General features: G+C 43.1%; 1 protein-coding gene across 1 annotated transcript in view; it reads left to right on the forward strand.

The window, feature by feature from the left end:
* Positions 1 to 13,729: 13,729 nt before the first annotated feature.
* LOC306770685 (5'-AMP-activated protein kinase subunit gamma-2-like) overlaps positions 13,730 to 25,068 on the forward strand; it is a gene marked incomplete at both ends in the record, with an annotated part of 67,568 nt that continues 56,229 nt past the window's right edge. Inside the window, one exon of the mRNA XM_079259585.1 lies at positions 13,730 to 13,816. Coding sequence (XP_079115711.1) covers positions 13,730 to 13,816 — 87 coding nt within the window. The remainder of the gene's footprint in view (positions 13,817 to 25,068) is intronic.

The following is a 25,068-nucleotide window of genomic DNA, read 5'->3' on the forward strand; positions in this document are numbered from 1 at the left end:
GTAAATTCCCAGAGTTAGATTGTTAGTGGCAAATGAAAAAACCAAAACTACTTTTAGAACTGGAATACATGTAATTTGGGACCAGTAACCGTTATCATTTGTTTGACATAATCAGCCATCAGCCTGACACATGACAAGCAAGACTGGCATTGTTTTACTTCCTCACCCTGTCAGAGAAACGCTGGTGTGGTTGTTAGGACAACCTTGGCTGGGTCCTCTCCATGTGGAGTTTGCATGTACTATCCATGGGTTCTGTCTGGGCACTCTGCTTTCCTCTCACAGTCTAAAAACAAGCTTGTCTAGTTCATTGATTACTCTCAATTTTCCATTTGAGTCAATGTTACATACAGTAAGCGGTGTTTTTCCCTTCGTGTTGGTGATGAATTTGCTGTCCACGGTGTGCTCTGCCTCTTAGTGAGTAGCGGCTGAGCAGGCTCCAACTTCCTCATAACACTGCACTGGAAACTGCTAGCAATCTGAAAATGACATCACTACCACTAATCTTTCACTCGGTAAGATGCATTCTGGCCTGAGTTGGGACCAGGATGGAAATGGCACCCTATATAGATGTGTGGGTGAGATGTGTTACTCAGAGCTATTATCCACAATGGTGCACAATAAGCGTGTTTTTGTTTTACACATTGTAACACGAATGGAAAAATAACTTGTCATGGTGCTGGCCAATCACTGCTGGCCCAGCTGTTTTTCTATCACCATGGCACAGTCACATGGGTTAGCGCAGACAATTGTGCGTGTATATGAAGTGCCAGTAGTTCGTTTGCGAAGAAGCGGTGGAGAGGCTGCACTGAGACGAGCTACAGGAGCCCGCTACTGCGCCGAAATCAGTGACAGGGTTCGTGATCGTTATTTCTGCAACTTAGATGGTGAGCACGCCGAGCAGGTCCAGCGCTTTTTGGCGAGACCTGAAGAACTGAACTTAGGAGCATAAAATCCTTCCTGCCAGGCTGGTAGGGGCTCACTGTTGCTCGCTTTTTTCTTCCCCGGGTTCCACTGAGCATAATTTTTTCCCGTCTCGTATCCCATTGCCCTGTCCACTTGATACACACATCCATTATTATGTTATCCCCTTACCTGTTTTTTTCCCCTCGCTGAATTCTGACATTGTACCCAGACATGGGTTATTCATGAACTATAATGTGACTGCCAAAATTAGTCACTGAGGGGTGATTGCAGGAGTCTGTCTTGACGCGCAAATCCAAACAAAGAAGATCAGGAATCTCTTGCAGTTCAGGTTTTAGTTATCCTCTCAGTTAAAGATTACTGCTTGATACAATTTTTCTTGGTATTTGCAAACTGAACTTATATAAATTATCAAATATGCGGTCAACAGAAAATATCAGCTTCCACCCTCACCCTCTCTGTGCCAAGCAAAACCAAAATCACAGACAGACTCAGGTGATATCAATTAGTCAATCACTCAGCTGTAGGCACACACACACACACACACACACACACACACACACACACAGACACATACATACCCAGACACACAATACCCTCTAGTAACATCCTTGCCTCTACATGAACTGTGAGTTACTGGAACCATCTGTTACTCTGATGCTATGTGATTTCTTTTATGTGTGCTCAATTGTGTATATGTATATATGTGTAAATTTATATATACTGTATTTATATATTTCCACTGTGTACATAATACACCAGCATTCAAAACCAGACCTCAGTGTCATCTCCTTGAGTGATCTATAAATCTTCTGTTTGACTAGCCTGTGGAACTGCATAGTTTTATGAGCACTAGTACATGCTGGATTAGCATGACAGGTGCTACAGCATGTTTTTTTTTATAATGTAACAAGATCAGATGTGGAATCAGATACGAGAAATAAAATGTCAACAAGTGCATGAAATTACAATCTGTTTTTTCTTCTGTTTTGACAGGAGCAATTGTAAAACAATACCAGAGAGCCATTGCAGAGTTGTAGCCTCAGCTCTGAAGTCAGAACCTTCACATTTGGTAGAACTGTCCCTGTTGGGTGAGATGGAGGGTTCAGGACTGCAAATTCTGTGTTCTGGACTGGAGAGCCCAAACTGTCGACTGGAGACCCTAAAGTTAGTTAACTGTTATTTTCTATTCTATTCTATTCTATTCTATTCTATTCTATTCTACATTCATTTAGCACAGGGGTGGGCAACTCCGGTCCTCGAGGGCCGCAGTCCTGCAAGTATGAGGAATTTCCCTGCTGCTACACACCTGACTCACATCAATGGCTAATTAGCCAACTGGTGCAGAGTTTAAAGTCAAACTCTGCACCAGTCTGCTAATTAGGTCTGATGCGAGTCAGGTGTGTTGCAGCAGAGACACCCTCAACACTTGCATGACTGCAGCCCTTGAGGACCGGAGTTGCCCACCCCTGATTTAGCAAATACTTTTTTCCAAAGTGACTTCCATCTTATATTTCTGATATACTTTTACAATAAGCCAAAACATCAAATAACTAATTTAGTTGCTCAATATGTTTAGGATCTTTTAAACACATCTTCAGTCACATATGTTTGGGTTTAAAACATTTGAAGACATGAAAATATTAGAAATAGCCATTACCAATTTGGCCTGTCACGGTAACAAATTTTGCCATGCAATTAACTGTCTCAGAAATTATTGCGATATATATAATAATATTGCGCTAAGTGATTATTGTTGTCATTTTGAGATAATTTTCAACTAAACTAACAATGACATAATAATGCAAGTACACCCTCCCAGAGATCAACATACTTTAATTTCTAAAGAACATTTAGCTCGATGTGCAGACTAATTTATGCTCATCCAGTCCCCAGTCTGCTAAAACAGATCAAGTTTTCTCCTGCGGTTTTGGTAATGTGGTTATCTGAAACTTATGGTCTCTAAACACTATTGTGGTGGAAGTTATACACATGGCGTAGTTTACTCTGTGACTCTGTTTACTCCTTTATTAAAGTTCTTTTATGGAGTACAATATATATTCTGCATAGTTTAGTGTAGTTCGGAAAGCTTGCTTTAGTAGGTTCATGCATAAAACTGAATGTTCTGTTGAAGGCCTGTTTCAGCTTCGACTGTTAATATCTTCAGCTGGCAGTTGTATTGACTAGTGTTGCCAGGCAAAGGTTGTTTGTGTATGCCTAAAGAATGCTGTAACACCCTGAGCTGCAGACAGAGCTCTCGAGACCTCTCCCTCACAACAACTGTACATTGCCAATAAATTGAAAAGAATACAGTTGATTTCTAAATTTATTTTTCATCAGATAAATTCCGCGACAACTACATAGCACTGTTACATAGAATATGGTAAAGGGGACATGGGACATGTTTGGACTTGACCAGATGTGGAATGGTGAAATTGAATGTCTTTAAACGCCTTCAGTATGGATTTTTTTTAATGTCATTATAAGATTGTGGAATTACCGTTTGATGTTCATGTATGTTCATCCAGACAATTCATTCTGGCTATGAAATGTTTGCAACATTTTTCAAAATTTTGCCTTTTTAACGTTATTAAAGGGCAGCATCGCTTTACCAACCACGCTGTCTGAGTACACACTACGCTCACTGTCCTGTTTGTATTTAATCTGTCGGTTAAACACCACAGTGATCATGGAGGGTTGGAAAGATGGAGCTAGCCTGTTTGTTAAGTCTGTCTTATTTTCCCAGCTGGGAAAACTGCAGTTGATGTGCAGATGAAAGCTTGTTGTATTGCCTTGTTTAGTTAATATTGTCCGAAAACAAATGTGGCACTCGAGAAAAGACAGACAAATGAAAATTATTGCGTCCAGCAAACTTATTGCACACGTTTTTTCTTATTGTGCGATGAAATGTCTTCTTCTTCTGCCGCTTATCCGGGGTCAGATCGCGGGGCTGCAGCCTAAGCTGGGAAGCCCAGACTTCCCTCTCCCCAGTCACATTTGCCAACTCCGCAGGGGGGATCCCAAGGCGTTCCCAGGCCAGCCAAGAGATATAATCCCTCCAGCACGTCCTGGGTCTTCCCCGGGGTCTCCTGCCAGAGGAACGTGCCTGGAACACCTCCTGTTCCAGGATGTCTGGAACAGGACATCCTCCAGGATGTCTCCTGGAGGCATCCAGGAGGCATCCTGACCAGATGCCTGAGCTACCTCAACTGGCTCATCTCGATGCGGAGGAACAGCCGCTCTGCTCTGAGGCCCTCCTGGATGACCGAGCTCCTCACCCTATCTCTAAGGGAGAGCCCGGCCACCCTGCGGAGGAAACTCATTTCAGCCGCTCAGCTCCTTCTTCACCACGACTGACTGGCGCAGAGTCCGCATTACTGCAGACGCCGCACCGATCCGTCTGTCAATCTCCCGCTCCATCCTTCCCTCACTCGTGAACAAGACCCCGAGATATTTAAACTCCTCCACTTGAGGCAGGACCTGACTCCTGACCCGGAGAGGGCAATCCACCCTATTCCGGCTGAGGACCATGGTCCCAGATTTGGAGGTGATGATTCCCATCCCAGCCCTTTCACACTCGGCCGCGAATCGCTCAAGCGAGAGCTGGAGATCACAACCAGATGAAGCCAACAGGACCACGTCATCCGCAAAAAAGCAGGGACCCAATCCTGAGGCCACCAAGTCGGATCCCCTCAACACCTCAGCAGCGCCTAGAAATTCTGTCCATATAAGTTATGAACAGAATCGGCGATAAAGAGCAGCCTTGGCGGAGTCCAACCCTCACGGGTAAAGAATCCAACTTACTACCGGCAATGCGGACCAAGCTCTGACAACTGTCGTACAGGGACCGGACAGCTCGTACAAGGGGGTCCGGTACCCCATACTCCCGAAGTACCCCCCACAGGAGCCCCCGGGGGAAACAGTCGAACGCCTTTTCCAGGTTCACAAAGTACATGTAGACTGGTTGGGCAAACTCCCATGCCCCCTCCAGGACCCCAAAGAGGGTATAGAGCTGGTCCACTGCTCCGCGACCAGGACGGAAACCACACTGCTCCTCCTCAATCTGAGATTCGACTATCCAGTGGACCCTCCTCTCCAGGACCCCTGAATAGACCTTACCAGGGAGGCTGAGGAGTGTGATTCCCCTGTAATTGGAACACACCCTCCGGTCCCCCTTCTTAAAAAGGGGGACCACCACCCCAGTCTTCCACTCCCTCCAAGGACTCCAGGAAGGGTGGGTACTCTGAACTGCTGTTCGGTGCACAAGCACAGACAAAGTCAGGATCCGTCCCCCCACCCAAAGGCGGAGGGAAACTACCCTTTCAACCATCGGGGTAAACCCCAATGTTCAGGCACACAGCTGGGGACTGATGAGAATGCCCACACCAGCTTGGCGGTTCTCACCATGAGCAACTCCAGAGTGGAAGAAGGTCCAGCCCCTCTCGAGGGTACTGGTTCCAGAGCCCAAGCCATGCGTTGAGGTGAGTCCAACTATATCTAGCCGGAACCGCTCAACCTCGCGCACAAACTCAGGCTCCTTCCCCACCAGAGAGGTGACGTTCCACGTCCCTAGAGCCAGTTTCTGCTGCGGGGGATCAGACCACCAGGGTCCCTGCCCCTTGCTGCCGCCCAGCTCACACTGCACCCGACCCCCACGGCTTCTCCCGCAGATGGTGAGCCCTGGGAGGTGGGGCCCATGCAATCATTTCGGGCTGAGCCAGACCGGGCCCCACAGGCAAAGGCCTGACCACCAGACGCTCGCTCTCATGCCCCACCCGCTGGCCTGGCTCCAGAGGGGGTCGCCGGTGACCCGCGTCCGGGCAAGGGAACATTTATACCCATGGTTGTATTCATTATAGGGGTCTTGTGTGATCCCTGTGCAGATCTCTTGTGCAATTAATTGACTTATTGCTGATTGTGACAGGCCTATTACCAATTTCATTACCAAGTTGCTTCCAATGAAAAGGCCAAGTTGCCTCTTTTGAGGTCATTTTGAAAGGAGTGACACTACAAGCCAGCAATAAAAAAGATTTCTGGAAAGAATTGTTGCAAAGTTTTTTTTTTTATTTTAGTGTGTTGTTATTTTAATCATAATTAGGCTCCAAGCCTCAACCACCAAGCACTTTCCCACTTTCCAGCAAATGTGATCAAAAATGAATGTGGCAGCTTGAGCTCTGACAGCTATGTGTCATCCAATTGTGATGATTCCCATATTTATTGATGCAGTGGTTTAGAGACGAGTTTTAATCCTGCAGCATTTGACAACCTTGAAAGTGAAGCAGGGCTACACAGTATATAGACGTTAGCACTGTGGCTCACAGCAAGAAGTTCACTGTTTCGATCCTTGCTGGAGGGGAGGTGCAAACAGTGGCCTTTTTGTGTGGAGCTTGCATGTTCTCCTCGTGTATGCGTGGGTTCTCTCCCGCTTCCTCCCACCGTCCAAAGACATGCATGTTAGGTTAATTGGTTACTCTAAATTGCCCATAAGAGTGAGTTTGAGCGTGAGTGGTTGTTTGTCTTTTTGATGGCCCGTTGATGAACTAGCGACCTGTCCAGGGTGTACCCTGCCTCTCACCCAAAGACTGATGAGATAGGATCCAGCTTCCCCGGGTCCTATCCCAGCTGAGGTCAGTCAGATTATCCTATATGAACAACAGTGGATGGTGAACGTGTCAATCTTATCCGGATGGTTTCATTGTAACTTTGTGGGGTCAGATCTGGTGTCAGATTTTACTGATGTTAACAGCTATATGTCAAACTGGAAAAATCAAATTGCTTCCTAATTAAATAGTAGAAAGTAAAGATAAAATGTAATTTTTCATGAAATAATATGCTGGAATTTGTGTGTTTTGACAGACTCGGAGGCCTCACAGAGGATGAAGGGGAAATTTTGACTGCAGCCCTAAAGTCCATTATGAAAGAATTGTCCTGTCTGAAAAAACTGGAGCTTACCCGTTTCCACCTGAAGAAATCAGAAATAAAGTTTCTGGAGAGTCCAAATTGTGGACTCGAGACTTTGAGGTCAGTTTAGTGACTCCTATTTTTTTTAAAAAGTATCTTCAAATCCAGTTTTCTATTTCTAAGCTCATTATTTGAACATATGAAAAGTAAGCAGTGTTCAGCTTCTATAATATACAAGTTTTAACTAACATTGAAGTTAACAGCTAACAGCAGAAGTCCTACAGTTCAACTAGGGGAGGAACGTGGTCCAATGTTTAAAAATGTGTAAAAACACAATATCTGTATGTGATAAGGTTATTATATTTCACAGGTGAACCAAAGCAATGTTTACAACATATTGAATGTGCAGTGTGCAACAGAGTTCTCTAAACTCTTGAAGGCTTTTCTTGCGCTTGTTTCCAAACCAAATAGAGCAAGCCGTCCATGTATCAGTTAATCATCAGTTCTGTATCGTAAAACAAGCCTTTAATATTCGCTGTTCACCCCATGCAACCCTGTGTGCTTCATGGTGTACCTATGAGCAGCCCGACTGGAAGCCTCAGAGATAATCTTGTTATGTGTAATCTGGCAATAGGTCAGACTTGAGACACCCACAAACTGCACACGGAACATGGAAATAGGACACATACATGTAAAATACATGTTATAAGTGTCTTTTTGGCCACTCTTTCATACAGCCTCACTCTGTTAGTGTGCAAGAGGTCTTATGGACTGATCCAGCAGTCTCTGCTGTGGAGCGCCGCAGTTCTAAAGCAGAACTTTTCTCTTTTTAGGACGTAAAATATTGAAAATGGTGGTTTAATAATGTACTGAGAATCTATCTGTAGAAAAATAGCAAGGAGTCCAAAACTTTGTAGAAGAAAGCGAGGTGCAAGCAGAGTCTGTTTATTTTGCAATGAGTCAAAACCTGGATCATGACTTTTCTTCTTCCAGACTATTATAGAGTTCTGAGAGCCTTGCCTCTAATTTCTGCAACTAATGATTATTTTAATAGTTGACTAATCTGTAAATAATTTTTTCAATTAGTCATGATTATTTCTGTCATGCCCACCATCCGTGCTTCCAGTTGACGCAGCTCTTTACAGGTTCCAGCATGTTTTACCCCACTCTCTTCATTTGCATCATATGAATGCCATCCTGATTCCCAGTCAGTCACAACATAATGTCCTTCAGTAAGTTAAAAGAATGACTCCTGAACCAGTTGAGTATTAAATTTAAGCTTAACAGCATGCTACAAATTTATTTTGAAACATTCAAACTTAGTTATAGTGTCATATCCAAGCTGTACAGAATTTGCCTCAAAAGGAAAACAAAATTAAGAAAATATTTTAACAACTTAATTTTGGTAGAATTGCATTGAAATGATTATTTACATCTTGAAAAAGCCTGTTTTATAGGTGAACAAAGACCAGAATCCTTTAAAATAATTCCTGATTCCAAACGGTGATCTGGATCACCACCAGAATTAAGTCACTTCTTCCTTTTCATATTTCCAACAACTCCTGAAAATTTCATGAAAATCCATCAATAACTTTTTGAGTTATCTTGAACACAAACAGTTAAATGCCAGTAAAACACAACCTCTTTGGCAGAGGTAACAGCAGCACATCGCTACTCGCTAATGCTAACTTTGCCATCCGGAATGCTGGAAACCGTGACTCCAGGGTGCTTTCATTTCGGATGCTCATGCATGCCTGTTGTGCTGCCGTGGTACGCCGACTCTGCATGGCAGGCTAAACATTTCAACTGTTTGACACTTTGTTTAACGTGAAATATCCCCAAACTTTGGAAATAGGTTGTGCCACTGTTAGTTTTTTCTTTGTTGTTTGAACAAAGATGCTGCACAAAAATGACAATGCTGCCCCCAGCACTTCCTGTGGTGCTTTGTGTCATTTGCTTGGTGTTTAGAGTTCTTATACTGTCCTATAAGCCATGGTTGATAAATGGTGTTAAGTTGCCTGGCGTAGCGTTTTATTAGCAAAGCCGTTAGGGACGTTTGTAACGTGACTCGTCGACAATAAAATTTTGCGTCAATGAATTTTTGTTGTCGACGTTGTCGACAAATCATTGCAGCCTTAGTTAGTGGAGAAGTCCTCCAGTGATACTGTACAGTCTAGCAGAAAACAAGAGAAATGTATTAATTAGGAAAAAATAATCAATATATTCACATATAACACCAGTCCATAAAATCAAGCTTCACATATAAAACCTGAATACATTTTTTTCAATTAGAAATGATTTCATCTATTTTTTTTTTTTTTTTTTAATAAAGTTTGAAGGAGTGCAGTCTGACAATGTCAGTTTTTATAATAACATGTTATATGTGTGTCAATAGACTCTGTTACTGTGAACTCACGGAAAGTCACTGTGAAGTTGTGGCCTCGGCTCTCAAGTCCAACCGGTCCTGTTTGAAAGTACTGGAACTAAGCCATAACAGCTTGAAGGATTCAGGAGTGAAGATCCTGTGTGATGGACTGCAGAATCCAAACTGCAGATTGGAGATTCTCAGGTCAGTTCATTGTCTTCTGTTATATAAGCATGGAACCAAATGACCAAATCCCACAGTCAGAAAAAAATGAAAATACTTTTCCACAATGTGTTTAAGTAACCGCATGAACAAAAAGGTGTATGAGATCAAATATTGCAGATGTGTATTTTGACCAACATGGAAGGTATCAGTGTGGTGGAATTATGCTGGTATAATAAGCTCTGCAGCTTATTATACCAGCTCTGCAGCTTTCACTGATCTAAAAATCCCTGCATGCATCCAAATATCCATCCATCCATTTTCATGCAACACCGTCATTCCTGCTGATGAAGCTCCAGTCCATCTGTCTGTCTCCCACTCCAATGTACTATCAGTCATTAACAAGATCCAGAGATAGTTTGTGGAGAAGTCATCCAGTGATACAGCACAGTCTGGGAGGATATGAGAGAAATTTATTGATTAGGATATAATAATCAATACATTCACATCTCAAACCAGCCTATAAAATCAAGCTTCAAATATAAAACCTGAACATATTTGTTTCAATTAGAAAATGATTTTGTCCGTTTATTTTTTGTGAAGTTTGACTGAGTGCAGGCTGACAAAAATCAGCTGTGATGCTCTGGCCTCGGCTCTGAGGTCCAGCCGGTCCTGTTTGACAGAACTGGACCTGGATGGCAATGAGCTGAAGACCTCCGATGTGAAGCAGCTGTCCCAGCTTGTGGACAGTCCTCACTTCAAACTGAAGACCCTCAGGTCAGTGCAGGCTTGGAGCCAGGCCATTATTCTGCAAGGTTGTGTTAAAGTTGGCATATTTAGTTTCCTGTGAAGCTTCATCCCTCTCAGTAGCTGCCTTCCTTAGTGAAGCTGTGAGAGGAGGATGATGCTGAAAAGATGTTCTGCTCTGAATGAAGGACTGATGTCATGCTGCTTTATACTGATAGGACAAACATTCCTTTACTTCTGTTCTTCTTCTCTCCACAGATGGAATTCTCGACATATTTATATTTGATATAAAAGAAGCTGCAGAAACTGAATTCAACACCAGTGTTGGAAAATAAAAAAATGGAAAAGTAATGTTTTATTGTGAAAAATGACAGTAAAACTTTTCCTGATGTGAAACCTGAAGCAGGAGTCACAGAGGAAGAATCAAGAAAAAAGTCTCAAAACAAATCTCAGTAAACATTTCCAACCTGAACTGGAACCAGCTGGGTGACAGTCTGGTATTCCACATTCCTAGGAGCAATACACACATCTAGAAAAAATTCTTCCCGAGTGGAGATGAAGAGGTAACCTAAGAAATGTGTAGGAGGTCCCATGATGAAGACAGCAGGGAAGAAGAGGACAGAAGTTAGAGTGAAAATCAGTGACTTTAGCAATCCTGTGAGCAATTCAACAGATGTGATGAATTATGAAAAGCTGTCCAAATACATGGGACAAAGTTAAAGTAGCATGGCAGAAAGATGTTGGAGAATCCATACCTGCATCTGTCTGGAAAAGTGTCATCCAGCGAATACATCCATCCTCTCTCTGCATCAAACATGGTGGCATCCAGTTTAAGCTTGTTCATAGGTTACATTACTCTTATGATAGGTTGTCTGAATGTTATCCTGTTGGACCAGATTGTCCTGGATGTCTTTATGTTATCCTGCTATTTAGCCATTTTATCAAATGTTTAGCATTATTAACTTCCTACTTTATCATGTTATTGAGTGTCTTTTTATTATAATCCTTATTACTCAGTTAGTTTAGTGGATGCTTGTTTTGTAATCTTGATGAGACCTTATAATATGTCAAATAATGCTTAACAGAGTGTCTGCAGGATGTCTGCAAGATGGGTTGCAACATAAAGAAGATGAAGAGCGCCTCATGCAGAAACGGAGACAATGGGGAGAAAAGTAACACCTATTTGCAGTACTTCATTGCAGGACACATGAAAAGGCCAGACTAGGAATGTGAGGTCAGGAGGGGTCAGCTCAAAGGCTCTGATGCGGCTGTAGCGGAGACGAAACCAACAAGACTTACCCTGAAAGCATATGTGTGTGTTATCGAGGTACAAACCAGAAGCCGAGGCAGGAAGGGGTGTGGAGCGAAGCAACAGATGTTCCAATACGATAACTTTACACACGGTGAACAGAAATCCAAACCTTCTTATCATGTTTGGTCAGAGCTTACTGTCATCACAATAATGTCACCAAAAGGGGTCTGTAAGATCTCGCTCATATAACTATTAGAAGAAATGATGAGAGGACGTCCTGCACAGTAATCTGTCATTCCTCATACTGTAGAGGTTTAATCTCACTTCAACCGCTCAACTGGGGAGTCAGAAAGAGACGCTCCCTCTTTATCCATTTCAGGGAGAACAAACAAAAGAAAAAGTTTCTTCAGCCGGAAGCGGAGCTGAAGTGATTACGTCCTTCTCTGCAGCCTTAGTTTTTCAGTCCCTTTCAGCGATATCAGGCAAAATGATCCAGCCTGACCCTCTGACGGCTGTATTCGGTGTAGTTAGGGAAGAGTTCAAGTTGTCCTGTCTTCATAAAAATGCATCATTGCAGGCCCGTCGTTTGGAAGGAGGAAAATCCTCCTGCCTGTGTTCACTGGATGATGGAAGTCATGTGAGGATTGGCCCCAGAAAACATCAGGAGTATGCAGCGGTCAGAGGAAAGATATTTAAAACCTGGTCACTTTATTTTTCTTTTTTTAATCTCATATCAACAGTTTTTGATTAATTTATTGTTTTTATTTCTTTCCTTTTGAAAGCCTGCTGGCTTGATGTTCAGACACTCTCGTTCAGCACTCAGACAAGGTTTTTGTTTTTTTTTATTATTATTGTTTATGTGTTTTTGTGAGTGGGTGAGTTTGTGTGGACACTTACTGGATGGTGGGGGGGGGGGGGGGGGGAGTAAATAAAGTCTGATAATTGATGTAAATGTTTCTAAACATTGAGAATAATTGTTAAATAAAATGAACATAAGATTTGCTATCAGCCAAAGTTCAAGTTTTTGTTGAAGCCGTATATATTGTTTGTAGTAGGTTGATGGATTGTTTTATTTAGTTGCTATGGTGATGCTGTAGAAGTCTCAACAACACCGCTGTGAGTTCAGTTCTGCTCTGATGTTTCAGTGAAAAGCTGTGAACGCTTCTGCAGGACCGGCAGACGGCCAGTAGGTGGCGCTCCTCTGATTCCACTGAATGCGGCTGCTGCTGCGTTTGTTTCTAGATTTATCACATATTCTTATTGTCATCTGACCTCATTAAGTCTTTGTGTCATTCTATGTGGACAAGGAAGCTTTGCAGTGTATTGTCGTTAATGTATGGGATCCACAACTGACAATAAACATGTTTTATTCCACATGTTGCTCACACATTCTTCATTTGTTGTTGTATTGCCACCGACTTGCTGCACGTTTATGGTCAAACATAAATCATCCTGCACAGTTTGATGCACATAATCAGCATTTTCACATCATTTCCAAACTGTGGCATCAATGTGATTTTTCTGTATTTTAGCAGAAGACAGTTTTTATCTAGAACTGATGTAACTTCCAGATGTGCTGAAGCAGGCTACTAAACCTGTCCCAGCCTGCTCAGCTCCTCTTGGCTGACTGTTACTGATGATATCTGAACAACATGAAGCTGAAGAAGTTTTTAATCGTGACTTTCTGGATGAATCTGATTGCTTTACTTTTTTAAACATTTCTATGTTGTAAGCAGCAGCAGCTGTTTGAGCCCCAGCAGGTGAAGCTCTACTTGAAGGCATGTTTGCAGCAGCAGAACTCTGGCTGGAGCAGCACACCGTATCCTGCAGCAGTGTGCAGTGACAGGCAGCACGGGGACGCGCATGCGTCCGTGCACGATGCTGTCGCGGTGCCGCGCTCCGTCATGTGGAGGATCCAGGTGGGGCTGAAGCTGCTCAGCGTCTGCCTTCAGCAGCAGACCCAGCAGAAGCAGCAGAACCCGGCGCAGGGTGAGACCAAGCACCGCTTGTTTGGATCCATGTTTCCCTCGTGCAGCTGGTCACGTGTTACACCTGCACAGGTGACGGAGCTGCAGCCTCCCGGGTGGTGCTGATGCTGCTGAGGTTACCTGCTCTGATGCTCCATCTGAACTCCAGTTAGCAAGAAAGGGGAAAGCAGCTGTTAAAGTATCCGGACAGATACTCCTGGAATACAACACGCAGGTGAGACAGCAGGAAGTGACGTCAGACTGACCGGCTCACCTGCACAACTTTTCAATGACATGATTGGCAGCAGAAGCATTGTGGTAGAGCAGATCAGAGGAAGATCTACAGCAGTACTGCAGCAGCAGCTTCGTCCTGTCTGCACATCGTCTGATGCTGAGAGGATTGTCTGACAGGAAATGGGAAGCACTGGAGAAAGGAGAGAGGAGGAGGAGGAGAGGAGCAGCAGGAGGAAGAGGAGGAGGCCACTGAGACTCCACATGCCTGTAAGTGAATGTTAAGTACACCCTGTTGGTATTATTAGGTGAAACACAGACCATGTGACGGTTTGCAGCCTGGAAACAATGAATGTGGAGCTTGTAGCTTCATTTGGTGGTTCAGGGCTGTGAAAAGAGAAACGACTGATCCTCCTGCTCCGCTTCCAGTTTAAACCTGAAGCCGGTGCCCTCTGTGACCTCCACGCCGTCCTGTAGGAGCTGTTCTCAGATCTGTGTTGGTAAAACGCTGCAGAGCTGAGCTGCTTCTGATCTGAGCAGTCTGGTGAATGAAAGATGGCAGCATGTCTCAAACATCGTGTACTTTCCTCACTGACTCTGTTTAGACTGTGTTCTGTACAATTCTCATCTTTAATGAGATTTCCTGGATAGTATTTTATGTTTAAAGTTTATGTATTTGTAAGTTAAGATGCTGCATGTGATAATAGAAAAACTATGTTAAAATGTAAACTATGATGCAACATCGGACAGAATAGAAAACATACAGAAAGGTGCTGAGATTTCTGAAACTGTCCGGCCCTGTCTTCAGCTGCGTAAGGTCCAGTTCCAGGTCAGTGGTGATGCCACTTGGACCTACACTTCCCTCTGAGGAGTTAGGAGATGTAGGTCTCTGTCATTTCGGCAGGAGCGCTGTCGGAGAATCTGAATATCTTCCATCCCTTCAAGAAAATAGGCTCCTGCTTCACCTGCAAAAGTGACAACAGCAGCGGTTGGGCCAAGAGGAGGCCTTGGGTTTGGGTTTGGGTTTAAATATGTGCAGATTGAGCAGAGATGAGAGATGCTGCTCAATGAGCGTTGAGTATCCAGTTGCCATGGTGATGGAAACTGCCAAATCTGAGTCAGATGATGGCCTGATACGACTGAAACTCGGAAAAATGGAAGACGTGTGAGCATACTGGTGGGACATTTGTGTCTCTGATTCCTGTCTAAAGTCACAGGAAATATGTTGGATGTTTGGACTCTGTTGACTCTGATCATCATAACTCTTCTTTATTCATTTTTTATTTCTCTTTTTTAGAACTTTTAGATATTTTCAGGACATTTTTATCAACATTAAATTGATTTACTTTACATTAAAAATGATCCTGTAACATAATATGGAGAACCAAAACTGCCAAAAACCAAAATATACACAGAAATATTTAAATGGTTTAATAACCAAAGATATATGCCAACAGATGATACAAAAATATTGTAGGAGCCATAAATGTAGTTTATGTTGGGAATTATCACTGGATGGATGGTTGGTGTTACATTGTTGTCATGGTGATATGAATTGGGGTCACGTGGATGTGGATCGGTGTAGGGCTGAGGAGTTAAACGGGCACTCGGGTTTTGCTGGAGAGGAGGGCTGGGAAGCTGTTATTTATGTTGACCGCTCTGGATGCACATTTGACGTTGCACACTGTGACATAGTCTGCTGGTGAAATTACATCGTATCTGATCATCAGGCAGTTTATGTAACAGTTTCAATAAATAAATCTACGATATCTGACCTATGTGCGTCATTTGGGAACCACCAACAGCGCGTCAAACAAATGGACCGGACCCAGTCCTCGCCTCAGAAGCAACTGTGGAAGTCGCTACAAACATTTTTTCATGAAGACATCTATAAAAAAAATGGCCTTTTTTCATTGATATATTCATCCGTTTTTATTTAAATAGTTATCAATACTTTTATTTAGTGTAACTTTCAGTTTTATTTATTTATTTTGTGTTTTTAAAATGCCTTTCCTCCTTTATTTTTATGTCTGTATTTAATTTCTTTATTTCCTTTTAGATTTTTTTATTCACAAAGTTCTTTCTGTTTTATTTGTTTATTTATTTATCCATGAACACTCTTTTATTCAGTAATATTTACATGCTCATCTGTCCGTCTAGTAAATAAAAACGGCGTTAGACAACGTGGCGCAGCAGCTGTGACGATGCAGCAGGTAGCCTCTGATTCGTAGTTGCTGAGATCCATAAAGGATGATTTCTGCTCCTTTTTCAGAGAACTTGTCTGCATTGATTCCTGCTAAAACACTGGAAGTGAATTCTGGCCGCAGGAGTCTGAATCTCTGGAAAGAGAAGGGAAACAGTGACGCTGTCTGTCAGACAAGGCTTGGTGGTGGACACAAACGCAGGATAAATGGTTTATTATACTTCTCCAACAGGTCGCGAAGAACACTACAGGAAACACTGGGATTAAATGCAGGGAAACTCAGGTGATGTCCATGACGGCAGGTGCAGAGGAATCCTGGGAAATGTAGCCTGGCCCAGGGATCGGTAGGCGGGTGAGGCGGAGCGAACCAGAGGAGGAGGACCAGACGTGACACTGGTGAGAAGCTGGAGTCCTGCATCAGACCAGAATGGGAAAATGTTCCTTTTCTAACACTCCAGCAGCTGCTCTCCTCACTTCCCAGATGTTTTACAGATGTGTTGAAGCATCACATTTAAAATGTATTAATACTGACTATGAAACGGTGACAGAGGGCGAGGTTTGTGGAGCCAGTACCAGCTGCTGTGTGAAGGAAAAGTGAAGCTTTAGTCAGCAACACGCCATCTGATGTGCCAGCGGCGGTGATGACGAGGCATTAGTAAGCATGAGGGCGCGCGCGCGCGCACACACACACACACACACACACACACACACACACACACACACACACACACACACACACACACAGTCATGGGAAGTGTTTTTCACTCTGTTCTCTGCTCAACAAACAGCTCATATGATGCTCAGTAGTTTATAGAAGTGGGAAAATCGAATCGAAAAAACGAAAATCTGGGTTTTTTTGCTTCACAATTTTAAAATCGATTTTTTTGTTTAAAAAAATTGTTGTTTTTTTTTTTTTTTCCAAATAAATTAAAATAATCCATTACAAAATTTTTGTTGTTTTTATTGATCTTTTTGCTTGTCTTCTTGGGCATTATAGCAGCAGAATGATGGTCTGGCTACTGGGTTGTTTTTTTCCTAATTGAAATCAAGGAAAATGACGAGCAAAAAAGAGAGTTTTGTACATTTTTCTTTGTTTATAATCTACAAAAAATTAGCAATATCATAGAATTGTGAGAATCACAATTTAAATCGAATCGGCACCCAACAAATCGGAATCGAATCGAATCGAATCGGGACAAAAGCATATCGTCACAGCCCTAGTAGTTTACCTGTTGTGGAAAATAACCCGCACTTCCAGGAAGTTCATGTTTGGTTGAGAGGATTTCGACAATTTACACACACACACACACACACACACACACACACACTGTATGGAAACATACAAGCTTCTCATCTTTTCTTCTGGATTTTTATGAAACATGCAGGTTTTGTCACGACGGGCGGTGGGGATGGTGAAGGTGTAGGAGATGAACCACAGGGATGCAGATTTAAGTAGATTTATTTTAACCCAAGGAACTTCGGGGACTACAACAAACAAACCAGCACAACAAAATGATGCCGCAACCAAGAACTGAAACTGAGGGGAATAAATCCACTGGGGAACCAAACAAGTACCAGGTGTACGGACTGAACTGAAACAAGACCAGGTGAACTCAATGAACAGGAAATCAATAAAGCTAAACAACAAACAAGAGAACCAAACAGGAAAAACTATCAAATAGAACAAGAAACCTGAAACTAAGGCACAGCACAAACCACACTGTGACAGGTTCCCTCATCGGCCTGAACCTGAAGCTGCATTCAGACTACCTGGCTGAGAACATCCAGCTGCAACACAAATATCAGCCGCGTTCTCGCTAAATTTACTGGACATTTTCCCTCCGGCTTGCTGTAGATTTCTGTCAGAGTGAGACAACATGCAGATTCAGGAGATAATCTGCTGGAGCTTTTCCAGAAACAGAAAAAAAAACATAAAAGAAAAATCCCCTGAATGTCTTTTCCATCCTGTCCTCAGTCACACTTTAATACGGAGTCTTCTGTACACGATGTCCTGCTGCAGTTCTGGACGTCTGAACCTGATCTGTGCTCATCCTCCAGAATATCTGCAGAGTTCTTCTGTAAAAACAGGCAACCTCAAACACCAGGGTGTCACAAAAGAACCATTTTTACAACTCAGAGTTGTTTAAAAAGGACCCAGCATGGATCGGCTCAGGTGTTTGGCAGTCAGTCCTACGTTCCCATAGGTTGTTTGATCAGGCAGTATTCACACATTCAGATGCTCTTTGCCTGTCAGAGTCTCACAACGTCTTTGCTTCCTCAGCACAGCAGCGTTCATGTCAGGATCAAGCGATACATGGAAGTGCAACCCGGCCGGGCACAGCAGTGACTGTTCAAACCTTTCAACTGCAAATTTAGAGCTGCATCTTTTGTTAAATTCCTCAAAATTAGAAGAAAATATAGCAAAGCATGTGCTGTGACAGTTGTAGGGTGCACGTAGATCCACCCAGCGGTGTCGCGCCAGCATTCCTGGTTGAAAGTGTCCCGAACATCAAGGAGCTGCTTGACTCCTGCATCCTGTAGTTCATATTAAAGAAGCTGATTATAAAGAGGTTCAACTCTGTTCCATCCAGCTTGTCCCTGTTAAATGAAAGTTTTATGAGCATTGATTCAATGTTTAACGAGCAGCGTTTTATGAAGAGTCACTTCAGAGCCCGTTGTGACTGCGTTGGCCACCAGCAGATGCTGATGCTGCTGAGGAGTCACCGTCTGCAGCTTCAGTTTCCTCCTACATCTGGATCAGTTCAGCAGATGTTGCTCTGTGTGTTTAAAGACAGCTGTACAACAACACTTCAGATTCAGTTTTAGTGAAAGAATCCTTAGAAGTGTTAAACAGATGTCATGGATGTGTGGTTCTTATCCAGATGCCTCATCTGGGATGTTTCTAAGATGTTCAGTCAGAGCAGAATAACGGAACAAAGCTGCTGCAGGAGAGACTGCTTTCAGCTACTTTATATTCACAAATAACTGTGACCCACTTCTCCTACCTGACTTCTCGTGACTCGCTTGAAGCTGCGCAGTAGCTTTTTCAGTGTTACCTTGGACACAACTGTTATAAGTTATAACTGTAAGTAAATACTGGCGTTTGTGTACACCCCCAGTTCCAAAAAAATGAAAATAAAATCAGAATCAATGATTTATAAATCAAGCCAGATTTTATGACCAGAACAGAAACAACAAAGCTGGCGTAGAATTAGAAGCATTTCATCATTTTGTGGAAAATATGAGCTGATTGTGGATCTAATGCATCAACTTGTCTGTAAAAAGTCGTTCCAGGATGTTTAGCATCGTTAGCATCTCCTCTTCCTCTAACATCTGTCTGGAAACATCTGGGAAGCGAGGAGAGCAGCTGCTGGAGTTTCAGGAGGAATGTTGTCCTGTTCTGGTCTGATGCAGGATTCCATCTGCTTCCATGATGCTCCAGATGTTTGTACTGGTGAAACTGGACTGCAGCAGACCAGTTCTCCTGTTCCACCATCAGGATGTGGTCCAGCGTGGTCCCGCTGGACCAGTTCTCCTGTTCCACCATCAGGATGTGGTTCAGCATGGTCCTGCTGGACCAGTTCTCCTGTTCCACCATCAGGATGTGGTTCAGCGTGGTCCTGCTGGACCAGTTCTCCTGTTCCACCATCAGGATGTGGTTCAGCGTGGTCCCGCTGGACCAGTTCTCCTGTTCCACCATCAGGATGTGGTTCAGCATGGTCCCGCTGGACCAGTTCTCCTGTTCCACCATCAGGATGTGGTTCAGCGTGGTCCTGCTGGACCAGTTCTCCTGTTCCACCATCAGGATGTGGTTCAGCGTGGTCCTGCTGGACCAGTTCTCCTGTTCCACCATCAGGATGTGTTTCAGCGTGGTCCTGTTGGACCAGTTCTCCTGTTCCACCATCAGGATGTGGTTCAACGTGGTCCTGCTGGACCAGTTCTCCTGTTCCACCATCAGGATGTGGTTCAGCGTGGTCCTGTTGGACCAGTTCTCCTGTTCCACCATCAGGATGTGGTTCAGCGTGGTCCTGTTGGACCAGTTCTCCTGTTCCACCATCAGGATGTGGTTCAGCATGGTCCTGTTGGACCAGTTCTCCTGTTCCACCATCAGGATGTGGTTCAGCGTGGTCCTGCTGGACCAGTTCTCCTGTTCCACCATCAGGATGTGGTTCAGCGTGGTCCTGTTGGACCAGTTCTCCTGTTCCACCATCAGGATGTGGTTCAGCGTGGTCCTGTTGGACCAGTTCTCCTGTTCCACCATCAGGATGTGGTTCAGCATGGTCCTGCTGGACCAGTTCTCCTGTTCCACCATCAGGATGTGGTCCTGCTGGACCGGTTCTCCTGTTCCACCATCAGGATGTGGTCCAGCATGGTGGAAGGTCTTCCCTGAAAGAGACGTTGTCTGGATGGGAGCAGATGTTTCAGCATTGATGGAGCTTCCCAGATGTGGAAGCTGCCCACGCCATCGGCACTAATGCAACCCCATCCCATCAGAGATGCAGGCTGATAACAAGCTGGATGCTCCCTCTCCTCTTTAGTCTGCAGGACACGCCGTCCATGCTGTCCACAAACTATTCCACATCTTCATCCAGGTTTCCACTCAGAACATTTTAAATGAGCTTTGGTCCAGAGAAGACGGCGTGTTTCTGGATCCTCTTCACATATGATGGAGCTTTAACCTGCATGTGTGGATTTCAGCCTGAACTGGGTTCACACTGGTTTCTGGAAGCTTCCATGCACTGGTTTCCAGTGCTGCTTAAGGACTCCACCATCGCCTCCATCCTACAGTGGTTTTACAGATTCCTGGAATCCGTAGATGAAACATGTTTATAATTAATCCGATTCACTGAAACTTGTTCTTCCAGATGTTTCTGTCCAGAAATTTTCCTGCATTTTGTTGCCAGACGTCCAACATGTTTCCAGATGTGCAGCTGCCATCAGATTAAACAGATTTTATTTAGTGATTCTATTGGACGGTCATGTTTGTTGTATGTTTATAGAAATGATTATTAATCTGTCTGAATTACTGTTTTCTCTGTAGACCTGCCTGGAAACATTTTTACATCATAGATAGATCACTTTACTTAAGTTTTAATGAAACAACATTTGATGTGTTTTCTATGTGTTATTGCTTGGTTAAGAAACTGTATTCTGTTTTAATTCACATTTTAAACAGTGTCCCAACCTGTTTGGAGTAATGGAGTGAATTTATGAATGACTCTCATGGAAACAGATTGATTAGACACTGATGTCACCAGCTGGTTAATCTGCAACCACAACTAAATCATGTTTTACTATTTTTAACAACTTACCACATATGTATTTATAACACAGTAACATTAAAAAGAACATTTTCTGAGATTGTTTTTCTATTTTTAGACACAGATTGTCTCATTGAACCTCTGTTTGACACCAGAGAGGCTCTGCTTCTCTGAAATGCTCCTTTTAATCCTGGTCAGGTTATCTGGCAACTGGTCAATTACATCACTCCTTGTTTAATACTCTTCCAGTTGTTTATTTATTTGTACCAATGACTTCCAGCCTTTTGTTGATGCTCTTCCCACTTTTTAGAGACATCAGCTTCAAAATAAGCCAAAATCGTCTATGAAACGGTAAAATGTCTCATTTTTAACATCCGATTTGTTATGTATGTTAATTATACGTTTTTAGTTTACAATTTAAACAACTTTATATGGTTGTAAAAGATGTTTTTCAGTATCTAAATCATTTAAGGGTAACAAGAGGTTGGGGTTAAAACTGAAAAAATGATAAATAAAAGAAAATATCTTCATATTTCTATTGGAATTGTGCTGAATAACCTGCTAACAAAACAATGGCAGCCTGTTGGGACGGTGAGCATCAGCTGATCTTGTTTTAGCTTTAAAACAAACATGCAGTCACACCTGAGCTGTATCGTTCACGTCCACAAACCAGCGAGAACTGCTGCTGCCAGGATCCAGCTGAACCTGAGAGCAGCAGAGCCATGAGATCCGACTAAACCAAACCTACAGGAGTTGTGTTTGGGATTTATCTCCAGATCTACAGTTTTAATCTGTCTGTTGCCTCACAAATAGCCTGATCCCAACAGAAGACGCATTTCATACACACACCAGTAGAACCGCAGTTATGTTATCCAGTATGATGGGTCTGCTGGTTCCATGTTCTTCTAGTTTTCATGGCGTTTAAGGCCTCCAACATGTTGCATGTAGACTGATTTGTTTTACGCTGTCAGTCTTTCTGTTCATCCACTCAGGTGTCAGTGTTTCTTCAGAAACAGGAAGACGTAAAGATGATAATCTGGGAGGAGGAGGAGGAGGAGGAGGTTAAAGGGGGAGATAAGTGATGAATGTTTTGTGTCAGAGAGACAGAACGACCTGAACGGATTGTATTATTGTTGGTTTCTGGATACTGAGGAGCAGAAGGTACAGTCACTGTGTGTATTTATGTCTAATATCATAGAACATTGCAGATTTTATCCTTTAGGTATCTGAGTGAGCTGCAGAATAAAACTTTTGCAGACAGTTTCTGATGCTGATTGTGCTTGAAGTGAAGTTTTCATCTGGTTAAGTTTCAGTGTAGTGAAGGGATTAACAGATACAAGAACCGTTCAGAGGAGATTATCATTTAATCACAATGAAGCTTTCCTCAGTGAGGGTTTGAACATCTGTCTGAAGAGTTCTAGTTGAAAATGAACACATTCACAGCTGTTAGGTATGAAAACGTAAAGTAGTCATGGTGCTGAAAGCGATGTTTTTAGCACTGAGTGATGCTGCAGCTGCAACCAGAACGACATGTAAACCAGGCTGAAACATGCACTGAACAACTGATGAGGAAGATGGACATGTAAGCTGATTGCCTGATTGACTTAACTACATTAATAATAATAATAATAATAATAATAATAATAATGCTGAGACGGACTGCAACCCGTCTGGGTGTCCCTGCCTCTCGCTGTCATGTCCCTGCTGGACCTGGCAGCAGTCTGGGCATGGATGTGGGCGTGCCGTATTTTCAGGAGGAGTTTCTGTTTCCAGCAGCTTTGCCTCAGTGGAGGGTGATCTCCTCATTACACAGACAGCATATATATCCTCTGCAGGATCACACACCTCTGCCGGATCGTTGCTTGCGCTCTTGTGGTGAAGGTGTGTCTCCTACAGTTCTCCTACTGATGTTTCCTTGTTTCTTGCGTGATTTAACGTGACTCTGACTCTGCTCAGAAGTCCTGCCTCCCTGCCAACCCATCCTGACACTCACTTTTTAACTTCAGACTCCGACAATAAAGTAGATCTACTGAGCAGTCTGAATTTCAGTGGAAGAGGTTGAATTCATGTGACTTTTAGTTATAAATACATCTGTGTTCAATTGGTTCAGTTTTGGTTGTTAAGTAACCTGTTTGACATCAGTGTCTACACATTATCTTTTTCCATAAAAGTTATTTGTAAATTTGACTGCAAACAGGTTTGGACACTTTAAAAAGTGAATAAAATAAGAGAGTAAATAAGAGAATAAATAAAAACAGAATACAGTCTTGTAAAAAAGTAATAATATAGAAATGTTAGATCAGATGTTGGACATTTTGTTGTTACATTTAAAGTATGAGCTCATATTGAATCTTAAGTCAGATTATTTATTTATTGTCCCTAATAGAAAACTTTGTCTGCAGAGAAATCATATCAAACAGAGTAATAAATATTTCCATTTACATACAACAAACATGACCGTCCAATAGAATCACGAAATAAAATCCGCTTCATCTGATGGCAGCTGCACATCTGGAAACATGTTGGACGTCTGGCAATAAAATGCTGGAAAAGTTCTGGACAGAAACATCTGGAAGAACAAGTTTCAGTGAATCGGATTAATTATAAACATGTTTTATCTACGGATTCCAGGAATCTGTAAAATCACTAGGGGTGGGAAAATCAAATCAAAAAATAGAAAATCAGGATTTTTTTTGCTTCACAATTTTGTTTATAATCTACAAAAATCTGCAAAATCAAAGAATTGTGAGAATCACAATTTAAATTGAATCAGCACCCAAAAAAATCGGAATCGAATCGAGACAAAAGCATATCGTCACAGCCCTAAAAACCACTGGATGGAGGCGATGGTGGAGTCCTCAAGCAGCACTGGGAACCAGTGCATGGACTCAGGAAGCTTCCAGAAACCAGTGTGAACCCAGTTCAGGCTGAAATCCACACATGCAGGTTAAAGCTCCATCATATGTGAAGAGGATCCAGAAACACGCCGTCTTCTCTGGACCAAAGCTCATTTAAAGTGTTCTGAGTGGAAACCTGCATGAAGATGTGGTTTTCCTTCTGAAGGATTCAGGATGTCGTTATGATGGAGGAATGGGGATGAACTTGACATCAGATGGTGGTTAGATGTTGTGTATTTTGGTGTGTGTGTGACCCGTTACACACTGTTTGGTCAAAATGAGCTCAAACGCAACCAACAGCTAATTCCCACATGAAGCATGAAATAAGCTGAATCATGCATGATGAGGACATGAACACAAAGCCGTTACTTCTTCTTCTGGTTAAATGCTGAGTCATGCAGCAGAAGCCTCCATCAGGGTGTCTGCAGGGGGGGGGGGGTTGAACCAGAAATCCACCAACTCCTCATCACAGCCTGACAGTGTGTGTGTGGGTGTGTGTGGGAGGATGCACTCATTCCTCATCTGAGTTTCCCATGGCAACCAGAAATACTCCTGGTGAGATGATAATGAGGGTGATTATGCCCTGAGTTCTGCCTCACAGGATCGTTGACTCAGCCTGCTCAGCTGACCTTTAATACCAGGAAGGATAGAGCCTGTTAGCTTAGGCCAGAGAGTGGAAACACTGAGCTCAGGGAGCGGTTTTCCCAGCTCCTGGTTCCAGTTTGTCCCAGTTCTGCTTCCTGTCATGTGAAGGTGAAACTGCTTTTCGCAGGTTGTGTCAGGATCAGACTGACGTGGGTTTTAGATGACAGTTTACCGAAGTCTCTGTGTTTGGTTTCGCTCAGCTCAGCAGATGTTTGCCGATTACATGATTTCCATTCTGCCTCCATGTTTACACCTTAAACTGCCCCATGATGCAACAGGATGAGAAGGGGCGGAGCCTCAGAGTTACCTGACTCAGCCGTTTGACATTCAGATGTGAGAAATAAAAAGGCTGTTTATGCATTCATCCAACCAGAAGTTGAGATGACGTCAGCTCACTGGCTCAGAGAGCATCTCTGCTGAGAATCTGCTGGTCCGCCTCAGGTTTCGTCCTGTAAACCTTCAGATCCAAAACACAAGTTTTAGGTTTTATCTCAGCATGTTCATCATCTCAACGCA

The sequence above is a fragment of the Telmatherina bonti genome (assembly GCF_933228915.1).
Source record: "Telmatherina bonti genome assembly, chromosome: 20".
Lineage (NCBI taxonomy): Eukaryota > Metazoa > Chordata > Actinopteri > Atheriniformes > Telmatherinidae > Telmatherina > Telmatherina bonti.